The sequence below is a fragment of the Asterias rubens genome, chromosome 9 (assembly GCF_902459465.1).
Source record: "Asterias rubens chromosome 9, eAstRub1.3, whole genome shotgun sequence".
In the NCBI taxonomy this organism is placed as follows: Eukaryota; Metazoa; Echinodermata; class Asteroidea; order Forcipulatida; family Asteriidae; genus Asterias; species Asterias rubens.
Genome location: NC_047070.1, coordinates 20,452,138 through 20,473,297, shown reverse-complemented (window position 1 = coordinate 20,473,297; position 21,160 = coordinate 20,452,138). Strand labels below are relative to the sequence as shown.

General features: G+C 39.4%; 1 protein-coding gene across 1 annotated transcript in view; it reads right to left on the bottom strand.

Moving 5' to 3' along the window:
* Positions 1-567: 567 nt before the first annotated feature.
* Positions 568-21,160, bottom strand: part of LOC117294326 — a 27,696-nt gene continuing 7,103 nt past the window's right edge. Inside the window, exons 5-10 of the mRNA XM_033776686.1 lie at positions 14,836-15,104; positions 10,018-11,134; positions 8,810-9,097; positions 6,845-7,090; positions 6,024-6,226; positions 568-5,535 (exon numbers count right to left, since the gene is read on the bottom strand). Coding sequence (XP_033632577.1) covers positions 5,263-5,535; positions 6,024-6,226; positions 6,845-7,090; positions 8,810-9,097; positions 10,018-11,134; positions 14,836-15,104 — 2,396 coding nt within the window. The 3' untranslated portion in view covers positions 568-5,262. The remainder of the gene's footprint in view (positions 5,536-6,023; positions 6,227-6,844; positions 7,091-8,809; positions 9,098-10,017; positions 11,135-14,835; positions 15,105-21,160) is intronic.

Sequence of the window (21,160 nt, the reverse complement as noted above, 5' to 3'; positions counted from 1 at the left end):
ATAGTTTAGGGACCATACTAATGCTATTACTTCTCAATTGAGGGCGCTGTTTACAATATTTATTTTGTATCGACTGTTGATGGGCTGGTGGGTTGGCTTGGAATAAGGCTATGGGCCCCGCCGCCCCCGAGCGAGACAATGCTGGGTGGTTGGATTTGGAGGTAGGGGTGATGGACTACGTTACGTTAATGTTTGGAGGGGCTGGGGTGGGTGGGTGGGGGGGGGGGGGGGGGGGGGCATGGGTATGATCAATCTGGTTATAGAACCCAATGCTGGGTGGTTGGACTCGGGTAATGCACTACTGGATGGGCTTGTGGGGGGGGGGGGGGGGGCGGGGGGGGGGCATGGGTATGGGTCCGTGGACAATAATGGGTGGTTGGATTTGGGGGTAGGGGTAGACTAGTGGTCATGGTTGGGTAGCTAGATGTGGAGCTGGATGTGAAGCTAGGAACCATAACAATTGACCTAAAAGCTACTGTAGCGCTCTAAAAGCTACTGTAGCGTCCTGTTTATATGTTTTTCGGGGAAGGCCAAGTTCACATCAATAACTTCTCGTTCACTCTGATATTTAGGAAATATCATAACTCTTTATTTAAAAAAAAACATAAGCCTGTGACCAGGTTCATAATAAACCAGATACTTTATAATGTTTGTTTTTTACTTCTCCAATGTTCATCACACAAAACATAAAATCACTGGAATACACAACTTATATAGAAAATGGACGATTGTTCTGGCGCCGAAACCCTTCGCCGCTTTCTATTTTTACATGAATACAAATATGAAGATAACAATTATTTATATTCAAGTTTTTACAGAATTTACAAAGATAATGGCGTGCTAATCCAGGCCCAACTGCAAAAACATGCAATCTACGTTTTAGAAGTTTGCGCAAAATGAAAACACATTTATTTTTAACATTATTTTTTTCATAGAATATTATGTAAGAAAATAAGTTGTATATGATACAGATTTTAATCTATGCCAAAAACAGAAATGTAGCATTAAAACGGACTCAAAGGTCAAGTGCATGCTTTGTAATGGGTTCCTCTATCATAGAGTCTATACGAAAACGGGAAGAATAAGACAAGTCACCAACCTCAAGTAAAAATCGTGTAAAGTTTCATTTTGTTTGATTATATTTTTTATGCGAGTCGCCAGACACATCAAGGTGTGGGCTGCAATCAACTATTCTTCCAGGGCCGTTTCCACATAATATAGGCCCTAACTACAATGACGTCATATGCAATGACGTCATATGTGCAATCCCTCTGTTGAGAAACAATTGCATCACAAAACCGAGATCGACCTTAGAGCGCCTACTTAAAGAATTGCAGATAATTAGTGTCTTGATTTTCTGTCTTTTGCCGCTCATAGTTCAAGTTATTGTGTGGCTTGCTTTCTTTTGCTGTCCCTTTATTGCCGCAAAGTTTACTTATGTTATTAAGTTAGTGCATTGTATTATTTCGCTTAGTAAAACAATAACGCCAAAAATAAAAAGCAGATTTCCAGAGCAAGATCTTTAAAAATTCATTCGCCTGCATCATAACTAATTTGATAGGACGTGTTTAAAAAAAAACTAATACAATACCAGTACCCTTGTCATGTACTAAAACGCACCCAAGATTAGACCGATAATAGGCATTTTTAATATACAAATAATATATATATTGTTTTAAAACTTATAAAATATCAAAGGGACCAGAAGGGCTTAAAAGTATAAATATATTTAGTTACAATTGAAAATTTAACCAATAAAATTGAATCTGCTGATTACATTTACCTTTTGAAAAGCGAATCTCAATTTTCCAGCCAAAATATGTTATAGGTAATTCCTATCTTTTAAAAACAATGACCAACATGATTGTATACCAAATATTTGACACCAAAGCAGTAAATCATATACCGCTTGTGTATACCTAAGACCATCTCTTTCCTTCCAGAAAAACCCCCACAAAAAACCGGAAGGAATTTTAAGGGAAACGCGTTCGTTTTATTGGTGATGGCATTGTGTGTTTTTCTCCACTTATTTTCTTTGTTTTAAAGTTGAACATGTAAGAAACAAAAACAAGCATATACATCCCTAACAGCCACATTCGTTTAAAGGTCAAATAATTTAAACACTTATACAAGTACAAACAAAAGTTTGTATACAGTCATTATAAGAAATCACTTGAATACTTAATAAGAAATATAGTAAGTAGCATTTAGCGAGTGGAGTCAATTGTGCTCAGCAAAAAGGTGGAAAAGAAGCTACACATAAACGAGTCACTCTTGTCATTAAGCTAAAAAAAGAGCACTTAGCTCATTATAATATATTTAAATTTGACATGATGACGTCATTTATGTCGGTATCAATATACAGCCCACCACCTTTTAGCTATTCAAACACTTCAGGTTTACGTTTACTTCAAAGTACCACAAAACATGTCATCGACTAAAACAAAAAACGTCTACGTAAAAAAACCGGCTTAATATCAAACTTATTTAAAGATTATAATGCCGGTTGGTCAAAATAAAAAATAAAACGCAAGAATTGCTGAAAAATTTGCCAAGATTTAAACCACGCCACATGTCCGCGGCATTGGATAAACTACATGTATATACAATGTTTGAACAGTACACAGCTATGCTACCAGGTTGTTGTGAGAAACAAATAAATACACATTCTTATTGCATGTAGTGGATTTTACAAACTTGTTAACAAGTTTACCATCCTTATTTACAACCGCCATAAAGTTCCCGCAATCAGACCTTCGGCAATGTGTGTGTTTTGTTTGGTTTCGTTATTATTAATATCTACCCTGGCAAATTTTTCAGCGAAGTCATATTAAGATATTTTATTTAAACAATATACAAAAATAATATACGAGGATGCCAACAGTAAGCGGTGCAGTAAACAATACGTGTGAAGTTACAGTCAACATGTGGTTTGAAATGGGAGACTTTTGGGGGCGCTAGAGGGCAGCAGACATACCAGGTAAATCCATTGTTCTTTGAAATGTGGGCATGCTCAGACTGACGTAGTAAACAATGGCGTTCAAAAGTCTCCCATCATGCGAAACGAAAGAGACAAAGGGCCCTTTTTAAAAATGGCTTTCACCTACGATCCGGCTTTTTAAGCCATGAATTCCAAAATGGCTACTGAGTGAACGTGCATTTAAAGGAAGTTGGAGTGATTTGACACTACTACCAGCAGTTTCTTTAAGAAAGTGTTCTCGCTGCAACAAGTCTTACATCTGCAAATGTTTCAACATAGTGAAATGCCGAATTCCAACTAAGATAAAGCTCTTCAAAACAAGGACATTCAAAATGGCGATCAGGAGAATGTCTGCGTATTGCATTGAGGTTTGAAAGTATGAAACGACTGGTAGAAATATTGACCAAGGTGATTTTAAGTAGGCAGTAGAGTGTAAACTTTAGTTTAGTCCTTGAAGAAAAACTGTACCGTTACGTTGGGTATTGTCAAACAAGGTTAATTATGACTAGCCAATCGTTGATCTTTGTTTCAAAATCCCCATGGGTTAGATCTACGTAAAATAAACCATTGGTTAGAATTTTACCTCCTACAATTAGAACTAAATACTAGCTTTACCATTATAGTATACACTATTTAGTGTTAGGGTGTTAGTCTTTATATATCGTGAATAATGGCACAGTGTGCCTCGTCGATAAGTCATTAATTATTCACGTGGGAGAGCTGGGAGGACGGGAAACTTTAACATGATCAATTTTTGTTTAACTATGGTTCTGTACGAATCCACGTCTTCGGCTTCAGGCTGCGTTCCCTGGTCTGAATTGCCAAAACAACTACGAGTGCCAGGCTAATCTGAGCCGGATCTTGGGCCGAAGCCGTGGATTTGTAAAGGGCCTATTACACTCCGAAACGTTTGGTGTCAATATTTTGTTGGGGACAAACACATTTTTTGTTGCACTCCTAAAATTTCCCAATCAAAAGTCACCAGAATTCCAATTTCTGGCTCAGCTTTTTCTTCTTCATGGAATGTTAACTCAAATTCTGCATCAGTTCAACCCATTTCTGGGTTGTTTCGACACAGAATCCGAGTCATAATGATCCAGTAATAGGTCAGGCCCGACGGGACCCGGGTCAAATCTGATCGGGAGGTTTATGTAAGAATGTACCAGATACTTTCGATCTCAACATTAGCATATAACAATACATGCCTCAGTTTAAACGAGACAAATAAAAGCATATGATATACTGGCCCAGTATACATTAAATAAACAATATTTTCTTTACAATTATTAAAAACATGTGCAATGTTCAAATAAAAAGTACTTAACGATCCGTCAGTTTTACTTACTTAAAAAACTTTTCCAAAATGATCTTATTTCGCCAATGAGAAATTGTTGCCACAACCAAGCCAAACGGTATTTATGCAAACAAATATGGTGCATGAAAACAAAGTAGCAAAAACGAAGCTTTAAAAATGCAACTATAACTTGAAATTGACCTTTAACATAAGTATCTTGCGTTTCTTATTTTATAAGAGTGGTTTTAAGCGCCTTTTCCCACCTATTAACTTAAATAAAACTTATACTACGGGAGAACCATTTACATTTTTGTTTAACCATAAATTTTATAAAATTCATAGAAATATACAATTTGATTTTGTTCTTAAAAGGCTTTTTGTTGGACGGAATACTCTTGGTGAATTCGTTGACAACCGTCCTCCATTGTGGAATAAAAATGCTATAAGTCGGTTCTTCATACCTTCGCTTCTAAAGATATATTGGGGTTCCATTAATACTGCAGGTTGTTTAGGTATTCGGTTGTTCACAGAACTCTGACCCGTTTTCTTGGTGTTCAATTTATTGTTCAGTTCTCTGCTCCAATAGGGACGGGCAGTGTTTTCTGATTGCACTTTTCAATTCCGACGTTTCACGGCAAACACACAGGGTCTTCATCCAGTGGATCCCAAATAGTTGATCCGTTAAAAAGATATAGAAGATGATGCCGTGATGCGTTTGTGTAGCACGTCCTTAAGATGGTTAGACATCTGAAGTCTCGTGACATCACAGACGCCATGTTGGAATACATGTACATGTTCCTTCATAGTCCTATGCTATAATGCTATCGCACTGGAGTAGAATTGGCCGGACCAAGCTGTACACCAAGATGGTATCTGACCAGCCAATGACATAAAGCTACCCCACTATCAGCCATCAGTCACACACACAAAAGCTCTCATAAAATTAGCACTGGGCTTGGTGGACGTTGCCCATATTCCGGACGCATGTCTACACTTCACATATGTTGTTCCAGTGGTCATTCCATGCGCTCCCATAGCCGAGCCTATTCACTACCTGGCTAGAGGCGGGGCTGTACGTCTCGTTCTCCCAGAAGGTATCTCCTTTGAAGAAGAACACCTTCTTACTGTAGATGGAGTAATAAGCCGCGTTCAGGTAGCTGGGTAGTCCTCCTGGCTCGTAGCGGAAGATAAAAGCACTGCTGATTGGCATTGGGTAGTTGTTCAGGCAACAGCCGCCAGCTTGCATATCGTAGGCATACACCTGAAGGGCAAAATCAATTGAAGAAAAAAAAAGTTAGATTTTCCAATCACTGTAACGCCTGTTACATCCTGTAACACCCTTTAACATACCGGTTTCTAGTAAACATTATAAGTTAACACACAAGTGCGAGTGGAATACGGAAAAATATAGGGGTTTTGCGTCCCATATCCACCAACGCGCGTGTGATAACGAATTTATCTACAACCAAACTTCGAGCAACGCATGTGATGATCAGCATTTGATGCAAACGCCACTTTTGAAATAAAACTAGCTTCTTGAATAAGCTGTTTGCATAAAGCTTGAACAAGTGCAAATCACGGAGTAAGAGTACACAATAGGCAGGGTGTGATATGGGCCGAGTTATATAGATTATGTCACCCTCCTTGTGGCTATGGATCCACCAATCGGAATCAATGATTCAAGCCTGCTTGAAGATAAGTTAAGAACTCTTCATATTATACAAAATGTAAAGTTCAAATCATACTTACCAGTGTTCCTTTGAAGAAGTACACATTTCCATCTCTCTTATCAAAGTACGCAGTGTCGATATTGTCCGGTATTCGAGGGAAGCTGGATGATTTTGCCGGCCAGCCTTCCGAGATGAGTCTCCCGTTGCTGATGTCCTGATTGGTGACTGGGTCTAGCTGCATTACGTGCCTGTTGATGTTGTCAAACTGGTAGTAGCGGTTACCTGTAAAAGGTCATCGTTACAATAATTTGAGTTTATAAAGCACAATTCTCAAGAAAACCGATCAAGGAGCCCACACAAAAAGAAAACATTATACACACTATTGCAAGGGTCGTGGGTTCGAATCCCACCTGAGTAACATGCCTGTGATATTTTTTCACATGACTCGGGAAAGTACTGAGTATACAGTGCTAACGGTAACACACATCGGTGTATGGGTAAAAACCAAAATTCATATTATACACACTGAAAAAATGACAGACAGCGAGTATACTTCGTTTTTGAAAGGGCAAAGGCACCAAGGCATTTTCACCTTGGAAAAGAGAACCCTGTGAGAAAACTGTAAATTTCTACTTGGGGGGGGGGGGGGGGGGTGTGGAGACAATCGCCTTTGTTGCCTCCGTGAAGTATCCAGCCTGAGTGGGCATTATATAGTGGGAATTTCTGTCACTCTGTATTATGTCCAGTTCATCTTTTTATAGTTCTTCCTTTCTATTTTACAACTTTATCTTGTGTTTTTTATCGTAAGATGGCACACTGGAAAACAAATCATGTTTGTTAACGTGATGTTTACAATAAATTGAATTGAATTGAAATAATCAGCTAAAAAAGACAACTCACCCTTAAAGAAGTACAAGTCGTCCTGTGTGCTAGATCTAGGTAGAATCTGCAGAGCTGCATCCAGATCATTAGGTACACCAGTCCACATATCACTGATAGCACGTGGGTCCCCATACTTCACTCTCCCATTGGTGTTCTCGTACACCCACATGGTATCGCCACGGAAGAACACTGAGCTGTACTTCTTCTTGGTGCCTACTGTCCGCACCCAATCAAAGACGGTATCGAAGGAGCCTGAACACACACCTAATAGTTGGACATCAATAACATATAATTTTGATCAAATTGTGGGGTGCTGTGGTCGAGCAATTAACTCAAGCTCTGGTGTTCCTGATCGCAATTTCGTTTTTGTAAACCAAAACTGCCATCCTCAAAGATTCCCTTTTTTAAATCGATTTAGAAGAAAAAAATCCTGACAGTGGCAATTTTGATAATTTGATGATTTACAGGGGAAAACAATTCTTCCTGATCGTTAGAAGGGTGTGGGTTTGAGTCCCATTCTTGACACTTCTGTCCTTCAGCAAGACACTTAACGATCATTTCTTCGTCTATCTTTCTTCTTACTTCCAATAAGTACATCCCTCCAGAGGAGAATATTTTAGTTGTATGCCACAGCTAAACACAAGGAAGGTGATTGAAATTGTGACTTTGTTGTTAGCTACTACTGTACAATTTCTACTGCAAGCGCTACTATGGGTGCGTTCGTTTAGCTCCCCTGGGTCGACCCCGGTGCGTGGCGGTTTTTTTTCCAGGACGAACGTGGGTAGTTATCTGCACACGTTCGTCCTGGAAAAAAAACCGCCACACACCGGGGTCGACCCAGGGAAGCTAAACGAACGCACCCTATGCAACAACTGCTTTGTTGTAAATAGTTTTGGCAGGTGTGCAAATGCTATTGTGCAGCAGCAGTACTTGTAACATAAGTACAAAGGCATTGCTAAATGGTTTGTCTCTTTTGTTCTGTGGGGCGTCGTCCCTCAGGAATGTCTTGGCAATTTCACTGGTATACACGAGTGAGCAGAGTGGTTGTATTGGGTATGAAGCGGAGAAAGTGTAACTAGGTGCAGAGTACCAGTTTTAGTGGGCTGAGGTGTGTGAAATACTAGAGCAAGGCAGCCATGGCTCTTCCTTACATGCAATTACGGCACAGATGTAGTGGACCTGGTGAGGCAGTGGAGAGTCGAGTTCGGCAAATCGTAAGTTCTTTTTAATAATGTTTATGGAGGAAACCCTTTAGATTTTAGTAATGTGTTCCATTAAATTCAAGGCTCTTGGTAAAAGCATTTTTAGTTGGAAGGAATTGTTGACACAAAAGTTATTTGAGATCAGCATATCTCTAGATTCAGATTTGGTTTGACTGATTTGTTGGGGCCGAATTTATGAAATTTTTAGTATACGGTTAAAAACACATCACATCATTGGGCAGAAGAATATACGGTAGTTATATTGTATTACTTTGTTAAAGCCATTGGACACTTTCGGAACAGAAAACAAAAGTAAGGTTCACAGATTAACAAATAAATTACAGGGTTTACAGAAGTAAATGGTAAAAGACTTCTCTTAAAATAGTATTCCATGAAATGCTTTACTTTTTGAGAAAACATTAAAACAATATCAAACACAATAATGTCATGACACGGCGAAAGGTGCGGAAACAAGGGTGTGTTTTCCCGTTAATTTCTCCCGACTCCGATGACCGATTGAGCCTAAATTTTCACAGGTTTGTATATAAGTTGTGATACACGAAGTGTGGGCCTTGGACAATACTGTTTACCGAAAGTGTCCAATTGCTCTAATACTATCTTTGTTGTCTTAAAGTGCAAATTTATTTATTCAGTGGTTTTTAGCTCTTCCTCTGTAACAACCAGAACCCAAATGGGCTGGTTGTCACATCATACTTGTATCTAAAGATTTATAATAAAATAAATAAAACTTTGCCTTTTAAACTTAAACAGATCAATTTACCGTGAATGGAAGTAGCAGTATGCCGGCTCTGGTTGTCAATAACCACCCGGAAGTTACTATCATTGGGGTCAAAGTTCACGTAGACCGGATACATGATGGAGTCTGATTGGTTCACGTGGGTCAGGCCGAGCACGTGACCAACTTCATGAACGGCGACTTGGATGAGATTTTTGCCCTGGTGCGAGTTGTAGGTCCATTGAATGTCATCATTGAATAGGATGGCCCAGTTACTGGTAGATCGGGCGAGCTCCACACTTGTGAAGTCAACATTAAAATGCCCGCTGTTGGCTACAAATAAAATTAAAATAAAAAGATGACTTTTTATTCATCTTCACGAACAAAAAGAAACAAAACAGCATATTACTTTATTTTTGTAAATTTTGATGTTTTTTTAAAAGCTTATAACAGTGAAAACCAGGGTCATTTTTCATAGAGGTTCTTAAAAGCACCGGACACCTTTGGTAATTGTCAAAGACCAGTATTCTCACTTAGTGTATCCCAACATATGCACCAAATATAAAATCTGTGAATATTTTGGCTCAGTTGGTCATCAAATATGCAAGAGAACAATTAAAGAAAAAAAAATCGTTGCATTTACTTTGTGACTTTCAGATGCATAATAAAACAGGCATCAGCCGAAGTCTTTTATTATTTGACTGAGAAAATACATCTTTCTCATAAAACCCCGTCACTTCAGGGGGGGGGGGGTTGCTAACAATGTTTTATACTATCTAAAACTTTGCTTAACACTTTTGGGATAAGTTCAATTTAGCAGGGTACCAGTCAAATATGGTGCATGTGACATGGAACTATGGCTGGTCATTTCATCCCCTTTATCCACTTTTCAGGTCAGCCTAAACCCAGAAATAAAAACAGGTTTTCTGGGACCCACAGTCCGAGTTATTTCTGTGATGGGATTTTTAAAGGAACATAACAGAATTTGTTAGAAAAAAAAACTAGTCTAAGAAGATTACAGATTTACATAAAACTTACGGTATAACGATGATGATGATAGTAGAAAACATCCCTTTAAATGTTTATATCTGAAATGTCATATTTCATGAGAGTTTATCGTTCAGTGAGCGTTTTATTCATTTTTTTGTCAAATTGATGTCATGCATACTTTCACTGGCAGCAACTGTTGTGTTAACAACAACAAATTCTGTAATGTTCATTTAAAAAAAATCAATTAATTATTGTTTACTTACTGCTATCGATGAAAGATATATGGATGTCAACCAGTAGTAAATCTCCACTCGGTTTTTCTTCAAACTTGAGCGGTAGTATCTCTGACCATCTACGGAAGGCTTGCTCGATCTGACTCCTCAAGTCCGCAGAGCTGAAATGCTGTGAGTAGTAGGCGTCAATGATACGCCAGCTAATGACATCAGAGAAGCCAATGTTGCTCGCGTTGCTGCCATTATCGTAGACGTACTGCCGTTTGTTGCGGACTCTTGCTCGGTTCTGCTGGATGCTGCTCAAGACCTCCTCGAGGCTTCTCTTACTCCGTAACATATCGAACTTGGTTACGGGTGGCGTACCAACTGTTGTCAGTGAGGATGTCTTGGGTCGTGTTGTGGTCATTAGTTCATCTTCCTCCGTGACGAAATCAGTGATGATTTCAGTCACCTCTGTGATAGATTGAGGGGTTCCACGTGAAGTGCTCGCCCGTGGAGGGCTGGTTGCTCTCGGCTTGGTCGTTCTCGTTAGAAGGCTAGACACCGAGATCGGCTCGGAGGGTTTTGAAGGGCTACGAGATAACACACTGTCCTGAGTCCGTGAGGCTCCTAGCTTGAGACTAGGTGATGACACAGTCGTCCTACCGCCATTTGTCACTAAAGTTGACTTGCTACCACTGAGCCTACCGCTGTCATTGTTGATGGTGGCTTTGAGGGTGCTTTTACCGACTGATAGCCCCAGTTTGCCTTTGATCTTAGTCGTTGATGAACCCTTCTGAAGACCCTTCTTGGTGTTGAAGCTCTCGGTGTTATCCGGAACACCACACCGCGGTTGCTGCATGAACCGAAGCGTCTCGTCGTCCACGGAGCCTGTTATCCGAAGCCGGTACCGTTTCTGAAACTTCTGGATGGCTTCCGAGAACTTTGTTCGTTCCTCAAGTTTTAACGAATCTGAATTGGCGTCGACCTCCGCCGTGACCGTGGCCTTCTGGTTGTCGCCTCCCGCAGCTACGCGGAGATTGACGGGTGAGGGTGAGGTGGTTTTCACGGTGACTTCGTCTACCGGCATCTTGGACCTGTCGACAAACTCCCACTTTCCTTTTGATTGGATGTAGGTCGGCATGTATCCATAACTCTGGAGAAATTTCTGAACAAACATATAAAAAAGGACGATCATCAAAATTACATTTCTTCGCCAACTTTGGTCTCCTTACCGTCTTCCCCTTGACGAAAGTTACCATTCAGTGGTAATCACTTTCGCCATATTTTGTAAGTGTCTTCCTAAATTATATTTTTCGGAAATCCTCTGCATTATAATTGTAATTTGATAATTGCTTTTTACCTTTGTATTTAGCTCTGTGAGATCATTATGACAATTCGGCGCTTGATAAATGTCTTTTTACTAAATTATTAATATATTTGCAAAAATTTGCTGATATTTCCAAGTAGTATTGTCTAAAGTGTAAATTACATCGGCCTATCAGCATTTTGACAGCAGAGGGCGCTCTATACATAAATAACTGTAATCCTCTTGTTGACACACCATTCTACATGATTTGCTGGTGATAGGCAGGTGAATTGAAAAGTCAAGCCCTGTGTTGGGCAAACAACCGTAGCAGGGAAACCCTTCCGGTCTTTGGGATTCTTCAATTCAGACACACGCTGGTCGTTGTCCGCACATTGTATTCTTTCAACAGGTACAGGACGGGGGACGAGTAAAGCCTGATTTGGTAATTAGGCCATGTAAGAAAAAATACCAGTTGATCGTCCGGAGTTTTTCCAAAATGAGAAGGACGAGGGCATTTGTTTTGTTATTGTTCTTTCTGCCAATGGTGGCTGGCAAGTGTTTCAATTCAAACTGACCACCAATTATTCTTCGGCTTAAAGTGACCACTTACTTCATGTATGATTTGAAACTTTGCATGGTGGAAATACGATACCGTAAAAGGTTTGCGGTAACACATGTAAATATAATATCTAAACGAGTTGGGGTGGTTCTGAAACGAACCGTTGGTTTCAACTCAAAACTCTTACTTTTTGTAGTTTAATGAGAAATGCACAGAACTTTTGCCTTTTGGAGAAAAACAAATGTAAAATAAAAAATAACGAAAAAAAAAATGCGGCCTCACAAAAGGATGAGGGGGAGACGACCATCTGATATAGATGAGGGCATTTTTTTATTTTTTATTTTTTGTTTTTTTTTCAAATGTAGCTGGCAAGTATTTGAAAACTGCCCACAAATTCTTCAGTTTGAAGTCACCACTTACTTTATGTAGTTACATAGTAAGTTTAATGAGAAACACCAGAAAATGTTGTCTTTTTGAGAAATAAAATATACTAAAAAGGGTTGCGGCCTCAAAAAAGGATGAGGAAGGAGACGATCAACTGGTATGTTTTATTATTTGGCCTTATTGTGTGACTGCTGAGCCGGGCATGAAGGCCTTATAATCGAGGAGCTTTCTTGTGAGTTAACCAAGCGTACTCTACCAGCAAACACCAGTTAATGTCAATCTAAGATCCCCAAACAGTCTCCTTCAAAAAGAAAATTGGAATCTCGCATTGTGGGTACATGTACACATTTCAAATCAAAGTATTAAATACTACCGGGTAAGCAGGGGTGGCTTAATAATAATAACACAATGTTTATTTAATGTTTACTCTGTCATTGATCGTACAATTTTTTTTTTCCAGTGGCAGATTTTGTTTACTTCGAGAAAAGCAGTTTATTGAATGGGGAACCTGCAATCAACAAGGCTTAGTGCGGACATTCTTCCTCCATGGTGAGGACAGGTGGATTTCTAAGTAACAAACGGACTGGACTTGTCAAGGTGCTATCACAAATCCCTTATTATGGACGTGTTTGAATTTCGAGGTTGAAAAATACAACATATTTTTGGGTGTGGAAGCTTTGCTTATATATAATACAGAACATTGACAGCTGCTGAGCAATCTTGAACCTAAGAGATGTTAAATTTGCATCGGGGACAAAGATTATTAATTTGGGTGTTTTTTCCTACCCATACACCGATGTGTTTTAGCATTGTATACTCAGTACTTTCCCGAGTCCTGTGAAAAAAGTAACATGCCAGTGATATTTTTTTCACAGGACTCGGGAAAGTACCGAGTATTCAGTGCTAACGCACATCGGTGTATGGGTAAAATATTTTTTTTATTGTTTATAATCTTGATCCTGTTCAATATTCACCAAGAGAGGCATTATAACAGAGTGGATTCAGGTTTATGTTATACCTCCATGGTTACAGTAAAAAAAAACGTTTTATCCGCCATCTACCAAGTCTTGCAAAGAGCCATTTAGAGTGAAAGTCGGGTTCTTTCAACTCGACTTAAGAGGCAGTGGACAACATTGGTAATTACTCAATAAATTATCAGCATAAAACTTCACTTGGTAACGAGTAATGGGGAGAGGTTGATAGTATAAAACATTGTGAGAAACGGCACCCTCTGAAGTGACGTAGTTTTCGAGAGAGAAGTAATTTTCCACGAATTTGATTTCGAGACCTCAAGTTTAGAATTTGAGGTCTCGAAATCAAGCATGTGAAAGCACACAACTTTGTATGACAAGGGTGTTTTTGTTTCACTCATATCTCGCAACTTCGACAACCAATTGAGCTCAAATTTTCACAGGTTTGTTATTTTATGCATAATGTTAAGACACACCAAGTGAGAAGACTGGTCTTTGACAATTACCATAGTGTCCACTGTCTTTAAGTGAAGTTCGTTCTAATTTCAATCGAATAAATCCTGGCCTCTTGGAGAAACAGTCAATTGAAGAAACCCGTTTGTATTACAAGGGTTTTGGTTACATATAAAACGCAAATCGAAAGATTATGAAGCATACGTCGAAGACACTACTAAGACACATTTGGTAATTGTCAAAGACCAGTTTTCTCACTTGGTGTATCCCAACATCATGCATAAACTAACACATCTGTAAAAATCTGTATTTGACTGAAGTTTCAATAGAATAAAGACAGAAAACACCCTTGTTGCACACATTTTGTATCTCTTCAGATGCCTTATACTTAAGTGAGATAACATCTTTCCCACAACGACGTTACTTTAGCGGGAGGGAGCCGTTTAAGTGTTTATGCGAACAATCATTTTTATTTAATAACTATACAAATAGTGGCCAGTGCCTTCAATGTACATGTAATATCATGCAAATTATTTGTACGTGGCTGATGAACATGAGATAATTTTTGGGGTTCCCGAAAATTTATTTTTAAGATTTCCTAATTACCATTTTTATTAGTGGATTCTTCGTTGAAAACCTCAAATGAAAGATGTAGATTTTCTCATATCATACAAATATCTATTTATAATTCACATGAAGAGGTCAAAGAAAAGGTCATGTTCAAGCAAGTATTATCCCAATATCAAATACAAAAGAAAATTGTTTGTTTCATGTTTGTTATTTCTGTTGACATTTTTTCTGACAAATTTTATTTAAGCAAATAATGACCAATGTTATTAGGTAGTGTCTGATGATTCTAAAGGAATGAATGTTAATTAAATATGAATGGTCACAAAAATATTCGTTTATTGACAGGCTTCAAAAACATTTCATATGTATGTTAAATCGTTGACTTTGGATGGGTGACATTCATTCCACTCTCCTCGCTTCCACATCAGAAACATGATCAAATTTTTATACATTGTAATATTATTTTCGGTAAACATCAAATAAATGCAAAAAGGTGACGATTTAGTGAAATGACAAGCTAACCATGAGCTAACCTGGTCCTGTCATTAAAACAACTTTGCAAATGCCACGAAAAAGAAAACCCTCACTTATTTGTTCAAGGAGTTTTTTTTAATAATGCTTACCTTAGCGTCGTATTCGGAAATCTGGTATGTATCAGGTTGCGAGGTTTCCAGGAGTTCGGTTGCCTCACCAGCTTCAAGCTGCTCACTGATGGGGAAAACTCCTCGATTGCCGGCGACTCGGATGCCGACGTTGTGGTCGGCATCCCCGTTGGTAGTGAGGTAGACACGGTCAGTATTGCCGCTAGATAGCATGTAAATAACAATGCCCCGCGTGTTGTAAGTACTACGGCACCACTTTGACCCATCAGCTGCTTGTTGTCTTGACGTCACTTTAAACACAGATCCCGAAAGAATCTGCCGATTTGGGTGATTAGATCACAATTGTAATCATACAAGTTCCGTGGAATGGATTGTAGACTTGTTGGTACAGATAACAGCAGATAATCCTAGACGTTCGTTATAATGTGTCCAGTTTTTTCAATGAGTGATCAGTACACTTCGTGCAGTCATCTGCCCGAACTATCGCGTTTCCACACGTAACACTTTATCCTGCAGAGAGGGGAAACAAAAAATGCAAAGAAGATTTGAGTAAGTGACCATTTACTGAGAAAAATGGTGAGACTTGTATTTACAGAGTGACATCAACTTGCTGCATAAACAGTCTTTATGAAGTTACCCACCTGCGAGTTTGCAGTGCGTTTTTCTAAAGCACTACACTCGACGCTTCGGTCTCGGGGTCTGATCTGACTCAAGAATGGGGACTTGGTTTTTTACTACGAGGGCACTTGCTGGCGTGTTTAAAATAGCCAGTAATTATCTAGTGAATGATACACACAGGCACGTGGGATTTGCCCTCTCAGGGGTGGAAAAACACTTTGCCAGATGATTGGTGTGAGCATGCGTGGTAGGGGCTCTCCTGCTATACACCTCAGAGTCAGCCAATCAGAAGGGATGTCTCGGGCGTTGAATGGAACTAAAGTAACTAAAAGCCTCCAGGGGGAGACAGGAAGAGGTAAAAAAGACGGACAGGCAAGACGGAGGATTGCGTGCGTGCCAAACACAAACAAAATAAATAAACACTCGGCTAATTAGCGACCAAATTAAGAGCCATGACAGAATGATATTCCAAAGCGGGCAGGGGATCGGGAGGCAATGCCGGACGTTAGCCCGCTCTCAGGCTGAAGCCTTACGTTCATGAAGTCAGGGTGTAACGAAGAGGAAACTTTCTAATTATCGTGACCTGTGTGTGAACAGTCCGGGAGAGGAAGGCCTGTCAATCAAAATGACCTCACATGCTATCATTCAGTACAGCACCCTTTCGACTTGAAGAATTGGTTTAGGGGACAACACGCGATAGGAATATAGCTTTGGTTGTGAGTGGGTGAAACACAAACAAAATAAAACCAGGAAAACGAACCCAAGATGGTCATAGCCTAGGAATAGGCCTTGGACTTTTGTGAGGTATGACACACTAAAGCCAAGTTCTAACTCGAGATAAGACTATAGCTCTTTGTTTAATCCATCCCTGGGACTTCCTGCAGGCACGATTTGTACACAAAACACGACGAAAGAACAACCAGTTAAGCTTTCAGACTTAAATTAAACAATGATGCCGAAATGAAAGTGTGCATTCTTGGTGGATTGCGCAACACTGGACGCAGAGCATGTGACTACCAAAGCGTAAGAAATAACATCTTAAAGATGCGTCATAAAACAATGTCTGGCTAGAGATATGACAATCCACCGTGACAAGGCAACTATCAAACAATTTACCAAGGCCATGTCTTAGAAAGGAAGAACAAATGGTGAAGCGAACCGAAGCTGCAAATACAAACAAATCATTTTCGTTTTCACGTAAGCAATTTCTCAGATGGAGGGGTTTCAAAATGTTCAGCTCGTGAAAACAAAAGAAATGTATTGATAATGTAAACAAAGGTACCACTTATTTATTCAATAACATTGAGTCCCCACATCTTATTATCATTTTTTTTTACTTCTACCATTTCGCTACACAACTAGACATGTAGATATATGTATTAATAAAGCGAAGTCTGATACCATAAGGGGCCAAGTTTGTAGAAACTTTATATTCAGAGAGAAGATTTTGAAAATATTATATGGAAAATATATTTGAGATATTATTTTGGAGAACAGTCCTATTTTCGTTTCATCGAAAAAAACCCATATAATAACAAATGTGTTTGGATTTTGAGTCCCAGGGGATCTGACCCTATTGTTCGTCAATATGACCAGGAATTTGTGTTGAACTGACGCAGAATTTGAGTTAAAATAAAAATAAAAATGTTGAACCGGTTTCCGGGTCAGCCTCCTAGAGAAGTAGGTCCGGTTCCATTGAATCCGGAATCGGGTCAAATATCCAGGGAGTTTTTGAAAGTGAAATAAGAACATCTTTAAACAATCAAATATAGACTGGTACCGTCCAGACAATCCAGCATACCTTCGGTGATCATGGTGATGACACAAGGAACCCAACCCTTCCTAACTGTATAAATACGTCATCAATGCCAATGGCGCAGTGCTTTTCAAATTTGTTTTTCTTCGATTTCAAAAAAGTGAATCCTTAAAAAAAATCAGGATCATTTTCGAGGATGGCAATTCGCTACTACAGAAAAAAACTTTCTGTTTTTCCAGAGCATAACAGCGCGAGGCTGTTACAGAAAAGCCAAGTATGTTAAGTCATTGAGCAAGCACTTACCCGGCATATACCGTCACCGGGCCAGAAAAGACGGTCAACAAGTCATGTCAAGGTGTCCAAACATTTGATGGGCCATATAACAGGTAGGTTAGGTTGTTTGCTCGACTTAGTGGGCACGGTACATATTTGAGGTACGGCATGAGAGGGTTTTTTGGAGAGATTGCCAGGTGTTTGGTACGGGGGTCGTGGCGAACGTCTTGACTCCAGCACGTGCCGTCAAAACAAAATGATACAATTTTTTTTTTATAAATCAAAGTGTAGAATTAGCAACAACTATCTTCCAGATCTTCAGGAGATCAAACAATCAAGGCAATCTCCCTTAGATAAATTTCTTATTGAAAAGAATAAGTGGCCATCAAGAAAAACAGTTCAGAGATGAAAGACAGTCATTAACATCGCCACCATGCACAATATAGACAGATAAATAACAAATAAACAGACAAACTGACCACAGGACATTCTAAAGCCGTATCTGAATTGGCGGCTGTACAGCTACTGCTAGTAGTGCTACGACTGTTTCTAAGGAAGCCCTTTAAAGGCAGTGGACACTATTGGTAATTACTCAAAATAATTATTAGCATAAAACCTCACTTGGTAACGAGTATTGGAGAGCTGTTGATAGTATAAAACATTGTGAGAGACGGCCCCCTCCGAAGTAACGTAGTTTTCGAGAAGGAAGTAATTTCACGAATTTGATTCCGAGACCCCAGATTTAGAACTTGAGGTCTCGAAATCAAACATCTAAACGCACACAACTTCGTGTGACGGGGGCGTTTTTTCTTTCATTATTACATGTATATATCTCGCAACTTCGATGACCGATTGAGCTCAATTTGTCACAGGTTTGTTATTTTATGCAAAAGTTGAGATACACCAACTGTGAAGGCTATTCTTTGACAGTTACCAAAAGTGTCCACTGCCTTTAATAAAAAGTGTTTTATACAGCGTCTTTACATGAACAATAATTAGACACCAACCATTGGGGAAAGTCAACTGTCTCTTTTGTTCGAATGTACAAGGAGTCAATCTCGCTGGCAAGGTAACCGATCGATTTCCAGCAATTACTAATTGTGAACGCTTCAAGGTTTTTTACAATAATCCAGTCCCTCCTATAGGATCTGTCCTTAAAAAAAGTGTATTCAACCTTCGTTTGAAATCGCGATTGGGAATAGACAAAACCAAAGTTGAGAAAGACTTTGTGTTTAAATTGGGCAGGGTTTTGTTTCACATTGGTGATGATTTAATTACTACGTCTAAAAATGTACTCACTTAAAGACACTTCTCACTTGCTGTATCTCAACATATGCTTAAAATAACAAACCTGTGAATATTTTAGCTCAATCGGTCGTCGAGTTTGCGAGATAATAATGAAAGAAAAAAACACCCTTGTCACACGAAGTTGTGTGCTTTCTGATGCTTGATTTCGAGACCTCAAATTCTAAACTTGAGGTCTCGAAATCAAATTCGTGGGAAATTACTTCTTTCCTCAAAACTACGTCACTTCAGAAGGAGCTGTTTCTCACAATGTTTTATACCGTCAACATCTCCCCATAATGCGAGCATTTCCCCATGAGAAGTCCACTGCCTTCAACACAGTGGCTGAACAATTTTAATAGAAAGGGGGAAAAGTAACACCAAGTAATAATTTTTGGATTTACCCTTGCACCAGTGTATTCTGCACTTTCCCAAGGTATGTGAGAAAACAATCAAAGTGATATTACTCAAGTGTGATTCGAACCCACAGCCTTTGCAATTCTAGAGCAGTGTCTTACCAACTAGACCACTGAGATTGCCCAGTAGCTGGAGGTGAGGCAGTCGAATCATTTAAGCAGCGAGTAACTCATAGTGCTAAGGGGGGTGCGTGACAAGGACAACAATCCCCGCATCATCCCTCGTTAATTATTCAAGGGATGAGCCCACTAGACGCCAATGTAAGAGCTTTGATGGGCCGGCAAAATATCGACTGATTGACTTCTCATCAACAGTCACTTATCAAAGGAGTTGTAGGCCTATATGGTATGAATTTGTTGTCAGTTGGTATTCCTCCATGGTTTGATTATCACTGCATAAAACCATCACAGAACAGAAAAACATCCACTGAAGACGAGCAGAATATACTACTCGAAACGTCGAGACTATACACCGGCTCTTTTTAGAGCTAACACTCCAACAAAAGAGATGTACACATGGTTGTACCTGCAAGTTTACCATCACAGAACAGAAAAACATCCACTGAAGACGAGCAGAATATACTACTCGAAACGTCGAGACTATACACCGGCTCTTTTTAGAGCCAACACTCCAACAAAAGAGATTTACACATGGTTGTACCTGCAAGTTTATTATTTATTTATAGGTTCTTCCTTTATATGTACATTATATCAGCTGGTTTATCATCGAATTCGAAGAAAACCGTCACAGAACTGCGTTCCTGTGACTTGTTAAAAATGGTTGTAAAAATAGGGGGGGGTAGTAAGTTGTTTGACGTTTCGATCTTAAAGTTGGATTCAGTGTATACAAGAATCTCTGATGTACGTTTCCATTCCATTCTATACGATTCTATTGAAGTGGTTGGACTGCAGGACTTGCAATCACAAGGTTATGGGTTTGAATCCTACCAAGCCAACCGCTGACTTCACAATGGCGAGAATAAGTATTGTCGTCCAGTTGCTTTAATCACAATTTCTTGATTTATGCAATTCATAATCGTAGATTGATTGAATGGGAGAGATTGGCTGTTGCCAGCTTGGTGTTTATACCCCCGTGTGGTGGGGAGTTTGCTGAATTCCCTTGATGGGAAGAGTATCTTATCAAACAAACGCACGCATATAAATAATATTTAGTGTGATGCGAAATGCAGTCTTGCATCAATTCAATAGGCATACAAACGTACACACGTCAAGGCCGAATGTTTCAAACTGTTGATTAGTTGTGGGGTTAACCAGGGGTGCAAGCAATTAACACACACTACTAGGACCAGCTAAAGGGGTGAGGCAAACATTTGGTTTACAGAGTTAGCGGCCCAACAACTCCGGCGATACCTTTGTTTGATCAACAATGCCGTCGTTTTGCTTGATGTTGCCGGCCTCAATTCGTCTCTAGAACGGCGGAAAATCGCCAGGGCCTTGCTCGCTCGGCTGGCCTAAAAAGTTGTAAAAAAGAACCACGGTTCGCTACAACGCACAAGTAGCATCGAATGACGTAATAATCACACAGTACCTTCGTGGGTTAGCTCATTACATGCAGTTTGTAACACAGTTTTTTTTATGAGTTTGTTAAGGATGGGCTGCCTCCGCAAAAGGAAAACAGAAAAAGAACCCGCAAATCGGAGAGCGAATTGTGCTAAGTCAAATGACACGGTGGCTTACGGGTGGTTTGTTTATGAGTTAATACTAATAACCTCGTGCGGATACAAGTTTTGTGTTTTTCATTTCATTAAGTTTAATCAGCTGAACTCAATTGTAGAATTTGTCTGATAATTGCAAATCATTTCGTTGGAAACATCTATAAATCAGTCCACCGAAAATGACACTGCGTTACTATAGTTCAGTGAGTAATTGACAACCGACTTACCTAAGTAATTTCTTGGGTAGATGTAAATAAAAAATCCACGATGCATCGAAGGTTGAAGTGATGCCAGAATTATATAAATCTATGGTGAAAGTTCAC